General features: G+C 36.4%; 3 protein-coding genes across 3 annotated transcripts; 1 reads left to right on the forward strand and 2 right to left on the reverse strand.

Moving 5' to 3' along the window:
- Positions 1-1,063: 1,063 nt before the first annotated feature.
- Positions 1,064-1,552, forward strand: LOC111910085 (uncharacterized). Its single transcript, XM_023905876.1, has one exon. It carries the CDS (start codon positions 1,064-1,066, stop codon positions 1,550-1,552), a length of 489 nt encoding a protein of 162 aa, XP_023761644.1.
- Positions 1,553-3,121: 1,569 nt separating this feature from the next.
- Positions 3,122-5,078, reverse strand: LOC111910345 (protein NODULATION SIGNALING PATHWAY 1). Its single transcript, XM_023906178.3, has one exon. It carries the CDS (start codon positions 4,855-4,857, stop codon positions 3,226-3,228), a length of 1,632 nt encoding a protein of 543 aa, XP_023761946.1. The 5' UTR covers positions 4,858-5,078; the 3' UTR covers positions 3,122-3,225.
- Positions 5,079-16,144: 11,066 nt separating this feature from the next.
- Positions 16,145-16,603, reverse strand: LOC111910087 (pentatricopeptide repeat-containing protein At2g44880-like). The gene has a single exon (XM_023905879.1). It carries the CDS (start codon positions 16,601-16,603, stop codon positions 16,145-16,147), a length of 459 nt encoding a protein of 152 aa, XP_023761647.1.
- Between the last annotated feature and the right edge of the window lie 789 nt (positions 16,604-17,392).

Below are 17,392 nucleotides of genomic sequence, written 5' to 3' on the forward strand. Positions count from 1 at the left end.
TTAAAGGTAGATTTTAACAAGGCTTTTGACTCAGTCAACTGGGGATACATAGACTCCATAATGGCTCATATGAATTTTTGGTGTAAATGGAGATCGTTGATACAAGGCTGTTTGGTATCGGATAGGGCTTCTATCATTATTAATGGGAGCCCCACTGCCGAAGTCTCAATGACAAAGGTGGTGAGACAAGAAGACCCTTTATATCCGTTCTTATTTATCATTGCGATGGAGGGAATTAATATTGCAATGAAATCTGCAACATCTAAAGGTATATCTGATGGTATCCATATCCCTAATACAGGTGTATGTCTATCTCACCTTCTGTACGCAGATGATGTTTTATTCTAGGGGGATTGGTCATACATAAATGTTGCAAATCTCGCCAGAATTCTTAGATGCTTTTATGTTTGATCCGGTTTAAAAGTCAATTTCACAAAATCCAAAGTTTATGGTATTGGTGTCCCGTCCCATGATGTTGTTAACTGGGCGACCCCCCTTAGTTGTGAACCTGCAGTGCTCCCCTTCACCTACCTTGGCATCCCGGTAGGATCAAATATGAACCGAAAGACCTCATGGAACATTGTAATGGAAAAACTGAGGTCAAAACTTTCAACTTGGAAAGCCAAAACCCTCAGTTTCAGAGGAAGAATTACTCTTGCCAAAACGGTACTGGGAAGCTTACCCACATTCTTCCTATCCATTTTTGGAGCCCCGAATGGAGTCATAAGCTCATTGGAGAAAATCCGTAGACAGTTCATTTGGGGGAGGTCCTACTTGCAAGAATAGCATAAAATGGGTGGCCTGGGAAAATGTTATAGCTCCAAAAGCGGTTGGTGGTTTGGGTATCGGCTCTATTCGATCTCTAAATTTGGCGTTACTAACCAAATGGTTATGGCGGCTAAAAAACGAACCCAACTCCTTTTGGGTTCAGATTATCAATGGGCTTCATAAATTAGTGGATACAAATAATAGATTTGGAGCAAAAAATCCTTGGAGCAGTGTATAGAATAATATAGTATTGCAAAAAAAGTTAGAGAAATTAAATAATTCATTCAAAGATGTAATGCGGCATGAGGAGGCTGGTGGTACATGGGTATCTTCATTCGTCAATGATGGGAAATTATGTGTGGCAGCCCTACGTGACAGAATCGAAAGAGCATACTTCCCGGTTTGTGATGGGAACTTCTCGTGGCTAAAAATGATCCCATTAAAAGTATTGGGATTTATTTGGAGAGCAAAAAAAAGTCGAATACCCTCGGCAGCAGCACTCAATAACAGAGGTGTTGCATTGGAATCAACTGTTTGTGGTGTATGTAATACGACAGAAGAAACTGGTGACCATATCCTTGTAACATGCTCATTGGCGAGGAACGTATTGCGAATGATTCTTCACCGGTGTGGATTACCGGGGATGGACTTTCATTCGGTATCAGACATTATCGATTATGCGTCTAGATGGGGCAATTGTCCTAAGAAGAGAAGAAGATTAACGACGATATTATTTGGAGCTATATGGTGTTTATGGAAAGCCCGTAATGATAGAATTTTTTAAAAAATTTCGTTGAATTTGGAGAGGATATTGGGGGGGGGGGGTGTGAAATCGTTGACATATGTGTGGGTTAAAAATAAGGGAGCCAAAGATAGTAAAGATTGGAGAATATGAATTTCTTCCCTTATATATTGTTGTAGACTAACACCTCTACTAGCTACTCGCTAGTGGGGTTATTTCTACTTTTTTTTATTAATATATTGCTGGTTCAAATTTTTTATTTTTTATTTTTAGTTTAAGCTGAGTTGTTGATACGAATTTATTATCACCTGAGTTAATTTAAAACCAACATAACGTGTTTTCATATGTTATTGCTGAAATAATATACTAAATTAGATATTAAATTCATCTTCAATTTGTAAAAAAGTTTGCCCATACAAAGCATGAAGAAATAATCAGTTTTTAACTGAAAAAAAACAAATTTATAAATGTAAGGTTTCTATCACATTTACCATATTATATTACAAGATATATTTATAAATATTATCGTCTTCATTACTTTTTAAATTACGAAAGTCGACAAATTAATCTAGCATGCGTTGTAGTGGACTAGTGGTCGAGTCAAAAGTGGGAAAGATGCCTATTTATAGTTTTTTAGAGTTTGGGCTTTGGACCATAGTATTTGTCGTATTTATTGAATTGGACAAAAAAAAAACAAAAAATTTAGTTTTATATATCAAAATAATTTTGAAATGGTAAAATGATTGGATCCAACTAATAGTTGTTGGCATATCAAAACTGAACGACTTTTATTTAACGTTAGACATTAGACATAATATTTAATATGCAAAAAGTTATGACATCATAGGTAAGCCAGGTATATTGGCAAAAGGAATTATTCGTACACAAAACAGTTTTTTATACAAAAATTTGTGTTTAAAAATGTTACGTTGTAAATTGTTTTATAATAAATTGTTATGTATGAAAACTAGTATATCATAATCACTTTTTATTGTTGGCCAATGCCTCAGAATCCTATGTTCGGTGTCATGTTGTACGAGAATCATTTGTTTTAGTGGTGTTCGTTTAGTTATCTTTTGTATACACGACCAAAGTAGTATGATTTTTAAGTTTATTAAACACTAGGTGTGAAATCCGTGTATTATACGGATTGATTTAAAAAAAATTAAACATTAAAATGTAAACAAAAAATATTTTTTAATGTACAACTTTAAAATAAAAAAAAAACGTATTTATTGCAATTTAATATCATATATATGATATTTAATATTTTACATATATAGGTATATGATTTTAATATTAAAAATTTAAACAAATTAAAAAATGACAAATAGATAATATTTATTTTAAAAATATCATAAAATGATAAATATCAAAACTCATGAAAGATTGATATATAGAAAAAAAAATTCGTTTGTTAAGGAGATTTTCCCTTTTTATGGTATTCACAAATACATGTATTTAATTTACAAATCTTGAGCATTGCTAATTGGTTACTTCCCTTTTTCACCTTTTGATAAATGCGATTAAGGTGATTCAGACATTGAAATCTTTGATGATAATGGCAAGGAAAATTAGCAAAAATGGAGTAGTAACAATCTAACTAACAAATGAGAATAAGAAGTGCAGTTTAAGGCTTAGTTTTGCTCTACACAAAAAGAGAGAAAAAACTGATACAAAATCAGCACAATCCAGACTTTATTCTACTAATAATTCTACAAATCACTAGTTTTTGGATCTATTTTCCATAAAGAACAGAACGACACAGATTGCTCTTTCCACCGTAACCCAATAGACTCATCTTTTTCCTCAACTCTCATTTCCCAGTGACTGTCATACTTTTTCAACAATGCACGAGCTTGATCCATGGCATCTTCTCCAAATGCATTCTCTACAAATCCAACGCCCCTCATCCTCTCTCCCCACTTCTCTTTCGTTTCATTCATTTCACACATGTTAACCAGAGCCTTTGCAGCTTCCCCTTCCATCACTTTCCGTTCTTCCATTTCTCTCCCTTTAAATGCCACACTTGTGGAGTCTAAAAACCTCCATAAGTAGTCCAAGCTCCGGGAAAAACCTGCATCGAAGCTGCTACAGCTTTTGCAGCTGCAATCCATGTTGTTATCGCTCAAAATCACTCCTTGGGGGTTCATACTTCGCATCAGTTTCAAGAACTCTGTTCTGTTGTCTGGTTTCGTGTGGTGGTTTAGGTCGTGGAGTCTAAATTGAGCACATACGATTAGGGTTTCATCTGGGGATGAATTGATGATTTGGGGATTTAGATTATTCAAAGGACAATCGTCGAGTGTGTTGATCTGTAAATTGACATTGATATCTTTCGCGAAACGGAGGATGTTTGAGGTGAAGTCGTAACCAGGAGGGCAGTTTGCGAAAGGAAATTGTCGGTTTTCCGGTGAGACAACAGTGAGTCGAACCAACGGCGGTGGACCTCCAGGCCGGCGACTCAGTGCTTCTAGAAGCGTAGGCCACTGGAATCCATGAGAGACTCCGATATCGAGGATATGAAGAGTCCTGTTATTGACTTGCTCCGACAACACTTGTAGGATCGCGTTGTTGGCAATGTTGAAAGGAATCGTGAACCATGGATTTATATCATTAAAATTTATTAAAGATCGTTGGAAGAATTTAGGTGTCGCCGTGGTGAAATTCATGGCATTGGCAGGGGTCCGGGTCACCACCTTTCCGGTGGAGGAAGAGAGGTGGTGCAGGAGCGCTTGCAGCCCGTGAGACGCCAACCTGTAGTTAGCATCTCCGGTTGGTGACGCCAGCTCGTGAAGAACAAAGAGTAGATGCTGGACACGTGTCACATTTCCGGCGGTGATTGCTGCAGCACATGGATTCAACAACTGCTCCGCCCAGCTCCCATCATTCTTCCCGCCATTACAGTTATCTTTGGTGGCTTTTCCTGTCCCCTTCTTGTGTCCACCGGATCTTTTTCCTTCTTCTGTTGCTTTTCGTTTCTTTGACAAGTCAACCACCGGTTGTTCAGGGACATTGAGAAGATGAGTAGGTGCTGTAGTAGTACAACTGCTGACTGTAGTGATTAAGTTTTCTACGGAGTTACAAGTAGAGATAGTATTAGCATTGATGACGTCATGTTCTAGCTCTTCCAATGGTGCCCACCATGGATCATCGATGATATCAGTGGAGTCATATAGATCATCTAAAAGAGATGGAAGGTAAGGTAATGACTCTTCTAACCAATCCATGATTTGACCCGAGCTGAGATCCGGATATGGATCTGGTTCTCCAAACAACATGGTTTCAGAAACTGGGTTTGTGTTTAGGGGAAAAGAAGATAACAACAGGGAATCTTGCTTAATCATTGGATATATCTGAAACAAGAAATGATACTACAAGTTTTGTGAATAGAGGAAGAAGGTTGTGATCTTGATTGTGATCAGAGGATAATTAAGAATATATATAGGAGGGGATTGGAGGATGAAAAGCATAATTAAGGTGAGATGGGTGTGCTGTTTTTTGGAAGATATGATGTTGGTAATTATTATTAAAATCAATCTTAAAAGACAAAAAAGGGGGAGTTTGAAAGAAATCTTTTGGAAACTATTTTGATTTCATCCAAATAAAATATATATATATATATCTTTTACCGATTTGTATTTGTATGATTCTCCGAAAGATAGTCTATCTTATGTGGATGAATCAAAAACCCACAAATTGGATCATCCATATGAAATATATGTTTAACGGATTTGTATATAACTGCAACATTGTTTTATTTTATGTGGATAAAAATTGATTCATTCATATAAAATATATATGTTTCATTAATTTGTATGATAGTTAGAAAGGTATTACAACAATCGGCTTTTTTGATTTAATTTTTGTAATCAAGACGGCAATTTTGTATTTTTATAGGATTAATTAGGTATTAAACAAGTTGTTCTTGTGTGGGTCTACTCCTTCCTGTCTTATTAGCTAATTAAAATATTTTTGGCCTGGTTTAATGATGATAACTTGTCGGGTTTGTATTATATTACATAAATTGAAAGTTTTAAAACATTTGATTAGATGAGATTACGTCATGATGTTTATGTTGGGAAGATTTTAAATTTGGAAAATTTAAGATTGGCTCAAGATTAGATTTGACTTTTTGGCCTACCTTAAATAATTCATTAAAGAAACCCCATCCCAGCTATTTGGAGTGGAAGTCATTTCTAAAAGGGAAACAAAAGTTATATAAAAGTGGAAAGAGACCAAAATATGCAAATGCTTTCTTAGATATAAACATAGCAAACATAGAATGTTCCCTCAAGTACATTTACTAAAAATGTATTATGCAACTTAATTACACACTTTATCTATGGATATTGCTCACTTAATTAGCGGTTTGCAGGCTGTTTGATCTAGTCTTAATTTTTTATGAATAAGTAGCACAGTTGACAATATTATTTTTGTCATTCAATAAATTGTATGACTCCATTTAGAATCAATTTTTGGAAAGTCGCAATTGAGAAAATAGTAGTTAATGTCAAATATGAATCTTTTCTTTCATTTGATAATACGAGTGCATTGCGCAACCTTAATTATTAGTTCACCAATATGGGAATCTAGTATATAATACCTTTGTTAATACTAATTAATCCAGAAAACAAAATCAGAAAAAAGAATGGAATTGAGACAATAGTACATCAAACTTGTGATGAAGAACACTTAAGACCAACATAATCCTATATACATAGGGGTTGACTTGCATGCCATAATCATTAAGTTATTGAAAACAGACACAAAAAGACAGGTAAATTAATCAACATAAAAGATTAATGGTTCCTTAAGCTTCTTCAATTCACAGTAGCATCATCAACGAAAGTAGTCACCTTCACCTCCACAACAAAAAAGGCAAAAAATCATTTGCAAACAAAGCAAAATCAAGAATCTGTAAATCAGGAGTCGCGTTACTAAAGCTATCAAATGCAACATCTGTCACACCACCAGCATTCAAATAAAAATGCAACTCATTAAACAAACGCCATCCCAGCTATGTGGAAGTCATTTGAGAAAAGGGAACAAATATAAAAGTGGAAAGAGACCAAGAATATTCCCAAATACTCGTATACTAAAAAGTTATGCAACTTATTATAATTAGCCACTTTAATACCTTATGTTGTTGATGTCATTACTTTTTGGGGTTGCAGGCTGTTTGATTCAGCAATAATTGTTTATGAATGGATAGTACAGTTGACATTATTATTTTTTATCATTCAGCAAATTGTATAACTCCATCGATCCAAAATCAAATTGGAAAGTCTCATAAGCATGTTATCATTTTTTGGTTATTGAGTAGTTGATATTGGTTAAACAACATTTGAAAATGTCAAAACGTTGAGAATTCCTTCAAATAGTTAAGCGGAGGGTGTTGATCACCAGTTTCCTCAGAGTTGATTTGGTTGTTACATATTCTATCTCTTCCACTAAATTAAGACTTTTAACAAACATAAGTTGAGAAGTTGCTTACTTTTACATTTTTATCAGATTACTAAGAAAGATTTTGCAAAGAGTTATAACAAAGCCACTTTCATGTTAATGTTGGATCATACCTCTAACCAAGTGGCAAATTTAAAACAAAAAAACCATGTGGTTCCATATTAAAATTAGATAGGTCTTAAAACCCACCTAAGGTGTATGTAGCTCGGCCCTACTTTAAACTAAGTTGCACCGACAAATATTTTGTGTTTTTTTTTTCACTATTTTTACAGATTTAAAAAAAACAACCCTGCTATTTATTGGTTTTCACGAATTTGACCCATATCTTTTTATTGCTATAACTTTATAAATTTTTTTTTTTTTTTTTTTACAAATTTATAACAAAAGTAAGTTATTCATGTATATAAGCCTTTGTTGTAATATCAAAAGAATCATTCAAATGAGTTTGCAACATATAAACTAATAGGGATAATGACACATTAGCCTAACAATATTTTTGGAATTTGTTGAATTAGTCCCTTAATTTTCTTTGTTGCTTTATGAGGACATAAAATAGAAGTTAACATGTTTATTTAGTATCTCTAACATGATATAACATGTTCACTATGACATACAATTAGTTGGAGAATATGTGGTTGCGCGAATTAGCATGATGTGGCTGGCACGTGGCAATCCATTTGGACCTAAGTTTATTAAGAGGGTAATAAGGGTATTTCACACACACACACACACACACACACACACACACACACATATATATATATATATATATATATATATATATATATTGATAGCTTATTTTATTTCCTTATTTTTATTAGTTTATTTCAGATTTTTAGATCTTTTTATCATTACTGCATTGCATTTTATTTATTTTTCTTTAGTATGGATCGTACCGGGTGCTTGTTATGTTGCATGATATATTTTGTAGGTTTTTTGGTGCTTGTTGCGGTTGCGGGTTGATTGGAGACGGGCTTAGTGGGCTCCCGAGGCATTATTTGGGTTTGGCGGAATCAAAGAAGAAGAATTGGGCTTTGAAAGTTATTGGCTTGGATTATTTGGGCGTGTGAAGATGGATCATAAATTTCTAATTTGGGCTTGGAGCATCCATTTGGTGGCTAAATGATGATTGGTGCATTTCAAATTACATAGACAAGGGGGGACCAAAGGAATCTTTGGTAGTGGAAGGGTGGAGTGGCTTGGTGGACCAATGACAACACAGCAACATTTGCGCGGGTGGAATTTTCGTCACGCGGGTACCCGCGCAACTGCCCAGTTTGGGCATTTTGGTCATTTGGCTCACCATAACTCTTGGGGATCAGATCTAGAGGCTCATTCACGTTTTTCCACCATTGGAGACCTGCAAGAGGCGATTTTGGGAGCTAGAAATCATTTCCTTTCATCTTTCCAAATCTTAGGTAGTTTCTTTATGCAATTAGATTATTGTTCTGGTTACTTTGTTGCCATGAGTGGCTAATACTCTTATTTGGTTGACTTTGGCTGAAAACCAATGAATGTTTGTGGGTTTTGAAGGATTTATGTTGATTATAATTTATTCCATGTTTATGATTCTAGTTTACTATTCTTATGCTTATTTGATGCTTTGATCATGAGCTTAGTATTTGATTGAGCAATGGTTGATTTGTTTCATTGATTTTGCATTGGATCATTGAATTTATCTAGAACAAAGGCTTTATGATGGTAGAAATCATCTCTAGCTTATGAATCATATCTCCTTTATGGATGTGTAAGCATTTGACATCCTCTAGGAATTGGGGATTCCTTCATTCTTAAGGCTAATTGATTTCATGGGATTAATTGCTTCAATTGACCCTTGATCTTAATTAAGAAGGTGTGTTGTGGGCTTCCCCAACCTCCATACTACCTATGAGGAATCTTGGCATATCATGCTTCGTGATTGCTATAACCAATTTTGGATGAAGGATAAGCTTTGTATTAGATCCTAATGATAAACACACAAATGTTCATTGTGTTGAATTGCCTTAGTTAACCAATTATTCCCAACCTTTCAGCATCTCATCAACTTTCTTAATTGCAAGGTTTTTAGTTATTCAAGTATTTTAGTTTTCAAGTAATCAAACACCCCCTTTTAGTTTAATTGTAGTTAGTTAGTTTAATTTCACTAGTTCTGTTGAATTGCATTGGTGATTGAATACAACCATTTCCCCGAGGATCGATACCCCTTTTTACCATTATATTACGTTTATTTAGCAATCAAAGGGTGTAATTTGCTTGGTGGGTTTGACATCCCACCAAGTTTTGGCGCCGTTGCCGGGGAAATTGGTTATTGTTATTTGATTGTTTATGCCTAGGTCTACAAGAACCAGTGAACTAATCTACAATCCGGAAATTGAAAGAGAAGCAAAAAGGTTGAAAAAGTTAGCCAAACAAGCAAAGAAACAACAACTAGTTCAAGCTTCTTCCTCTTCTCCACTAATAAACATAGAAGATCAAGTTCATACTTCAAGTGATACCGACACCGAACCGAGTTCTCCAATTGTTGGTCATTCCTTTGAAGACATTCCGTTTGAAAACCACATAGCCATGAATCACACTCCACCTCACAATCCCAACGCAAACTCAATCAATCAAGATGCTAATACCCCACCCCATCAACCAAGACAACAACCACAAGAACCTCTCATTGATATGCCACCTTGGAATCAAGCCCATCCTCAAAACCAACCCAATTATCAACCACCACGACTACAAAACCAACACTTCCACCAAAACAACCAACCTCAAAACAATGTTTTTCAAGTTCAACAAGTACATTACCCAAATCAACCCAATTACCAACACCCTCCAATGTACCAAAACCCAATGTACCCATAACAACAACCTCCTTACAACCAATACCCTAACTACCAACCTTATCCACCACCAATCTACAATCCCCAACAATACCCATATCCACCTTATCATCAGCCACTCAATTACTTGCAACCAAATCCCAACAACCCCAATCCACCCAATCCCCTCAAGAGTTGACACTTTGACAAATGATGGAAACGGATGTTACTCATACACCTCTTGCTATTGTTTATCCCGCAAACTGCCGAGGGATTGAATTGAAGTCAACTTTCTACACAAGTGGTTGGTGAAGTTACCAACACTCAACACTTGGAATCAAAGCTCTTGGATTTGACTAATGTGTTAAGTCAAATGGTGGTGGGAAGTGGTCAACAATTGATGGTATGTGGTATTTGTGCAATTACAGGCCATTATACGGATAAGTGTCCCACACTTGGAAGTGAACCGGAAGATGTGAATGCAATGAGCGGATATCAAGGTCAACCAAGACCCACGGGATTTCAAAACAATTTCAACCCAAATTGGAGGAATAACCAAAAAAACCCTTATCCACCAAAGCAAAATCCACCAAATCTTTTGATGAGACCCCAACATCCACAATACCAATCCCAAAAACCTCCATATCCACAAAATTCTTATAACTCTCCTAATTACCAACAACCTCCACAACAAGGCCAATCAAGTGGTACCCATCAAATGAGCCTTCAAGAACTTGTCACTTCTCTTGCTCAAAGCCAAACCCAATTTCAACAAGAAACCAAGAATACTTTCTCCAGCATTCGAGCACAAATTGGAGACTTGGCAACCGCTCTCAGCAAGATAGAACAAAGGGGTAAACTTCTATCACAAACCGAGAAGAACCCCAATGTGAGTGCCATCACCTTGCGAAGTGGGAAAACACTTGGAGAAAGTCAACCTAAAAGAGTTTCAAGAGAAGTCGAATATGAAGTGATCATTGTGGAATCTTCAAAAGTTGTAGCTCCCCCAAAGGAACCGGTTGTGCCAAACGTTGATCAACCCGACTCTTCCAACAAACCCATCAAACCATTGGTCATACCACCACCCTTCCCTTCCCGGTTAGCCTTTTCCAAGAAGATAGAAGAAGAAAATGAATTATTTGAAACTTTTCGCAAGGTCCAAATCAACATTCCACTATTGAATGCTATTAAGCAAATTCCAAGTTATGCAAAATTCCTCAAGGATTTATGCACCGAGAAGAGAAAACTCAAGGCAAATGAAAAGATTCAAGTCAATACAAATGTGTCTGTGGTTATCCAAAAGAATTTACCTCCCAAATGCAAGGATCCAGGAATATTTTCTATCCCTTGTACCATTGGTGATTTGCATGTCGAAAGTGCCATGCTAGATCTTGGAGCCTCGATCAATGTGATGCCATATTCGGTTTTTCAATCTCTCAATGTTGGACCTTTGGAAGAAACTGGAGTAATCATTCAACTAGCAGACAAGTCAAGTGTGTCTCCAAGAGGAGTGTTGGAGGATGTGTTAGTACAAGTTAATCAACTTGTTTTTCCGGCGGATTTTTATGTCATTGATCTTGAAGAGAAGACTCCTTCCAAATCATCTATGATCCTCCTTGGAAGACCTTTCATGCATACCACTCACACAATCATTGATGTCTATAAAGGAAAAATAACTATGGAGTTTGATGGAGAAACCATTCACTTCAACATCTTTGAAGGAATGAGGTACCCTAGTAACATTTCTCCATTGTATCGGGTTGATGTGATTGAGCCAATAAACAAGATAAGCCCTAATGTATGCACAGACAAGATAATTATGGAAGATGATTGTAATCCTAAGAGGGAACCTCAAAGAAGATTGGATCCTCCAATGATGGAAGTGGTCAAGAAGAAGATAATTAAAAGGTTCAAAAGGTGCAAAGAGAAGAAAAAGGCATTTCATGACAAGCACATAACCCAAAAACACTTTATTCCTGGTCAAAAAGTTCTTTATCATTCACGCTTAAAGCTATTCCCGGGAAAATTCCGATCTCGATGGCATGGACCTTTTATTGTTATAAAAGTGTTTGATCCTAGTGTGGTTGAAATCAAGAGTTTGGAAACAAACCAAATCTTCAAAGTGAATGGGCACCATTTGAAACTATTTTATGAAGGCTTTGACACGGGAGAATTCGACAACGTAACAATGGAAACACCGATTTACGAAGGTTGACGGAAGCGGGGCTATGTATTGGCAAAGACGTTAAATAAATGCATTGTGAATAACTAATCTCCGCTTGAAGTATTGGGAGTTTCTAAACTTGAAGTTGACCTAAAAATAAGCATATAGAAGTCTTCTAGTGATTTTGGTGAAGTTTGAAAAATTCCAAAAATTTGACTTTTGCGCGGGTGCCCGCGCAGACTTTGCGCGACCGACCCCAGCCGCGCAGGTCCCGAGTTCCAAATTACCCCAACATGGGGTGCTCTCTGATTGCTGCGCACGGGTGCCCGCGCAGCCGTTGCGTGACCGACCCCCAGCCGCACAGATTTCGAGTTCCAAATTACCCCAACATGGGATGTATTCTGACATGTGCGCGCGGCCGCCCCCCACCCGCGTAAAGTTTGCGAGGGTACCCGCGCAAATATGTCATTTCATAAAAAAATTTCGAGTCATTTCATATGCGTCCTTTGCGTAACCAAGCTTTCATCCATGTGTATTTGGGCAGCCAAGAACTCCATCCAAGCATCATTATGCGACCCATGTGTTGCTTCCATACCGTCCTTGCGGGCCTCCTCCACCCTGATCCCGGTATGATCCTTCCTTACTCTCATCCTAAGAATTGAGGACAATGCTTAATTTTAAGCTTGGGGTGAGGTAATTTAATCTTTTATTTTTATTGCATTTAGGTTGTATATAGTTGCATTTAGAGTTAGTCATTTAGGGCATTTATAAAAAATTGCATTAAAAATCCAAAAAAAAAAATAAAAATATTGCATATTTTGTTTCTTTCTTTTCTAATTTTCATACTTTTTAGATGCATTCTAGGTTAGGTTCATGCATTTTTGTTCTCTGTTGTCTTCTCATCCCTACAAGTACCATAGCGTCGAGTCATAAGTATTGAATCATAGATTGGTCCCGGGTCTTGATATGGAATTCCTTGTATTTGATGAATGGGACACGTTTTGAGCCTCACAGACCACTTTGAGACCGCTTGTGTGAGGGTCAGATGCAAGTAGCTTGATTGGGTCTAGGTGCGGAGGGATGTGGTTGGTCATGCCAATGTGTGCGAGCAAAGACTAGCCCGGTAAGGTATTTTGAAGACATTGAAGATATTGAAGACTCGCATCTTGGTTTTTGAGGGAGTACTCCTTAGTACTCTCGAGTCTCGTCCGAGCCTTGCTTATTTAGATTCTCACCACCTTTTTAAGATAGGTTATTTTTTTAGGAGTCTAGAGTAGATACTTAGATAGATTTTGTTTATCACACCTTGCATTGAGGTGCTTGATGAAATTTGAAGTGGGTCCCCCAATTCACATCTTTTGGGACCAAGTTTTTTCGGTAACACCCATTTTTGAGTCATATCCCACCCCTTTTTAGTTGATCTTGGCACATTGTCAATGATCATTAGGTGTTCATATTAGCCTCTATCTACCACTCAATTTTCACTATTGGAGTCCTATGTTACTTGGTGAAATTCCTTAGACCTTCCAAGAAGCAACACAAAGAATGAAGAAATTTGAAAAAGTGAAGACAATAAGAGCTTATTAAAGATGATTCAAGAAAAGTAACAAAAACAAAGAAGAAAAATGAAGAAAAAGAGCAACACAAAAAGAAGAACAAGGTTCCAAGTTCAAGACTTATGTTATATATCTAGTTTTCAAAAAAAAAAAAGGATGTCAAGCAGCAAATGTGACTGAAGACCAAATAAAAGAAGTTCAAGATTGAAGATTTAGGTTGTTAGGTTTAGATTTAGGTTAAGTAGAAATTTTATGTTTTTTGTTTTATTTTTGATTTTTGATGAGAAAAGGCCCCGACGATGAGACGGTAGAGTGTAAAGGACAGTACAAGGGAGAAGCCTCTAAAATCGGATGTTTTCCCGGAGGCCATGCTACAAAACCCTATTTCATTATTATACACTTTGGCCTGACAAATGTAGGAATCATAGTGTGTGAAGAGGCGCCTTTCCTTCGTGCACTATGGTCTACATTGGTGATTTAAAGTGCCCCCACTGGGCGCATCTCTGTTTCCTTTGTCTTGCACACCGCGACCGCATCCAGCCGTGATCTATTCGCCCATCAAGTGGTTAAGAATGTGGTTTATGGTTCTAAAGCGGGGAACATTTAGAAGATGCGTAGGGTCCATTAAAGGACTAATTCTGACCATGTTGACTGATGTTGACCAAGTTCTATGGTATCTTTCTTTTTCCTTTTTAGATAGTTCATCCCGAGCTCATTATTAGTCTTGTTCTAACTTGAGGACAAGTTAGGTTTAAGCTTGGGGTGATTTGATAGCTTATTTTATTTCCTTATTTTTATTAGTTTATTTCAAAATTTTAAATCTTTTTATCATTAATGCATTGCATTTTATTTATTTTTCTTTAGTATGGATCGTACCGGGTGCTTGTTATGTTGCATGAGATATTTTGTAGGTTTTTCGGTGCTTGTTGCGGTTGCGGGTTGATTGGAGACGAACTTAGTGGGCTCCCGAGGCATTATTGGGCTTGGCGGAATCAAAGAAGAAGAATTGGGCTTTGAAAGTTATTGGCTTGGATTATTTGGGCTTGTGAAGATGGATCATAAATTTCTAATTTGGGCTTGGAGTATCCATTTGATGGCTAAATGATGATTGGTGCATTTCAAATTACATGGACAAGGGGGGACCAAAGGAATCTTTGGTAGTGGAAGGGTGAAGTGACTTGGTGGACCAATGGCAACACAGCAACATTTGCGCGGGTGGAATTTTCGTCACGCGGGTACCCGCGCAACTGCCCAGTTTGGGCATTATGGTCATTTGGCTCACCATAACTCTTGGGGATCAGATCTAGAGGCTCATTCACGTTTTTCCACCATTGGAGACCTGCAAGAGGCGATTTTGGGAGTTAGAAATCATTTCCTTTCATCTTTCCAAATCTTAGGTAGTTTCTTTATGCAATTAGATTATTGTTCTGGTTACTTTGTTGCCATGAGTGGCTAATACTCTTATTTGGTTGACTTTGGCTGAAAACCAATGAATGTTTGTGGGTTTTGAAGGATTTATGTTGATTATAATTTATTCCATGTTTATGATTCTAGTTTACTATTCTTATGCTTATTTGATGCTTTGATCATGAGCTTAGTATTTGATTGAGCAATGGTTGATTTGTTTCATTGATTTTGCATTGGATCATTGAATTTATCTAGAACAAAGGCTTTATGATGGTAGAAATCATCTCTAGCTTATGAATCATATCTCCTTTATGGATGTGTAAGCATTTGACATCCTCTAGGAATTGGGGACTCCTTCATTCTTAAGGCTAATTGATTTCATGGGATTAATTGCTTCAATTGACCCTTGATCTTAATTAAGAAGGTGTGTTGTGGGCTTCCCCAACCTCCATACTACCTATGAGGAATCTTGGCATATCATGCTTCATGATTGCTATAACCAATTTTGGATGAAGGATAAGCTTTGTATTAGATCCTAATGATAAACACACAAATGTTCATTGTGTTGAATTGCCTTAGTTAACCAATTATTCCCAACCTTTGAGCATCTCATCAACTTTCTTAATTGCAAGGTTTTTAGTTATTCAAGTATTTTAGTTTTCAAGTAATCAAACACCCCCTTTTAGTTTAATTGTAGTTAGTTAGTTTAATTTCACTAGTTCTATTGAATTGCATTGGTGATTGAATACAACCATTTCCCCGAGGATCGATACCCCTTTTTACCATTATATTACGTTTATTTAGCAATCAAAGGGTGTAATTTGCTTGGTGGGTTTGACATCCCACCATATATATATATATATATATATATATATATATATATATATATATATATATATATATATATATATATATATATATATATATATTACGATCCTTCGCTTCTTTCTCTTTTGATTTTCCTTTCTTCAAAAATATCATTGAAAATCTTATCAATACTTTTGTGAATTTTCCTCAACTTTGATCTCGTCTTCCGATCCTTCTGTTTCTTTAAGATACCACCAATACAACTATAATTGATCTTCTTACTGTTGCCTGGACTCCTCCATTAAACAATGAATATGTACCTATACTTGCTCAACTGTTTAGCAATTCATATCCGATGAAAATGATTCAAGAAACTGCAGGTGTATCCTTATTAGACATCTGGTTGAAATACATCCTTGCGTTATCTATCTCCACACTTTGCATACCCACCAACTAACACAATCCAAGAAACTTGACTTCTTTCAGGCATTTCATCGAACAATTTTTGTGCATAATTCATCTGACCTGGTTTTACATACATATCAACTAATGATTTAGCTACAAACAAGTTATGTCCAAAACCTTCTTTAACAACATGTTCATGCACTTGGTGGATTCTCCGGACATCTAGATTTGAAGTACACAAGTTTCCCAAAGTCAAGAACATATAACCATCTAGTTTAAAGTTACCCCTTCTTCCTAAATGTTGAATACCGAGATGAGTTGCCATCATGGTGTTGTTGATAAAGGTGTCATGTTTATTAGGCATATGATTGAATAGTTTGTGGGCATATCGTATGAGATCGGTTGCATTTTCAGATGAGGTGGTAATTCGTTTAACAACTATGGAGGAACATACGGCGATGGATTTGGAAAGCATGTTTTTTGTTCTTGTAAATAGAATTTCTAATCGTGAAAGCATGGATTTGGAAGAGGAGAACTTTGGTGGTGTAGTAATCGTATGTTTAAACTATAGTTCCTGTGATCTAATGTGTTGAAATGTGTTGTTTTCTGGTGAAATGTGTTAAGTAAGAGAAAGTATGAGGGTGTTTGTAAAGAAGATGAAAACGTATGATTAGATTGAGAATTGAGAGAGAAGAATGAGTAATGGGAAATTCGAGACTTTTCAAAGTTAACATGGGTTAAGGGAAAATGGGTCTATATGGCAAAGGGGTAACCAGGTTATCCCTTTTATTTGTCCAAAATGACCAATTAGACCCGAAAAAATAACTTTATGCCCTCATAAAGCACCAAAAAAATTAAGGCACAAAGGCATCTCTCCTAAGCAGGCATACTAGCATGCAATTTTGAGCAGATCCCTAGCCCTAAACTAGCATGTAGTTCTATCAGCTCATAATAACAACACATAATCAAGTACGGGTATTTTGGGAAATCACCGCTCGAGCTCTGGTTGATTGTACACATCACTTTGGATCTGGTTTCAAAACTCTTTAATCTCTTTGAAAAATAGTGTGATGAAAAATCATTCTCTTTTGAAAAGTTATCAACTCCTTAGTTTGAGTCCATACATACCTGAGGGTGTGCCCGAATCCCTCAAACCAAAGCTCTGATACCAAATCTTAACACCTCAAATTTCAAGAAAAAATTTTCATTTTTAATTCTCAAAATATTACTCATAAATTCGAGTGATCACATATATTGTAAGTTA

The sequence above is a fragment of the Lactuca sativa genome, chromosome 5, assembly GCF_002870075.4.
Source record: "Lactuca sativa cultivar Salinas chromosome 5, Lsat_Salinas_v11, whole genome shotgun sequence".
Classification (NCBI taxonomy): Eukaryota; Viridiplantae; Streptophyta; class Magnoliopsida; order Asterales; family Asteraceae; genus Lactuca; species Lactuca sativa.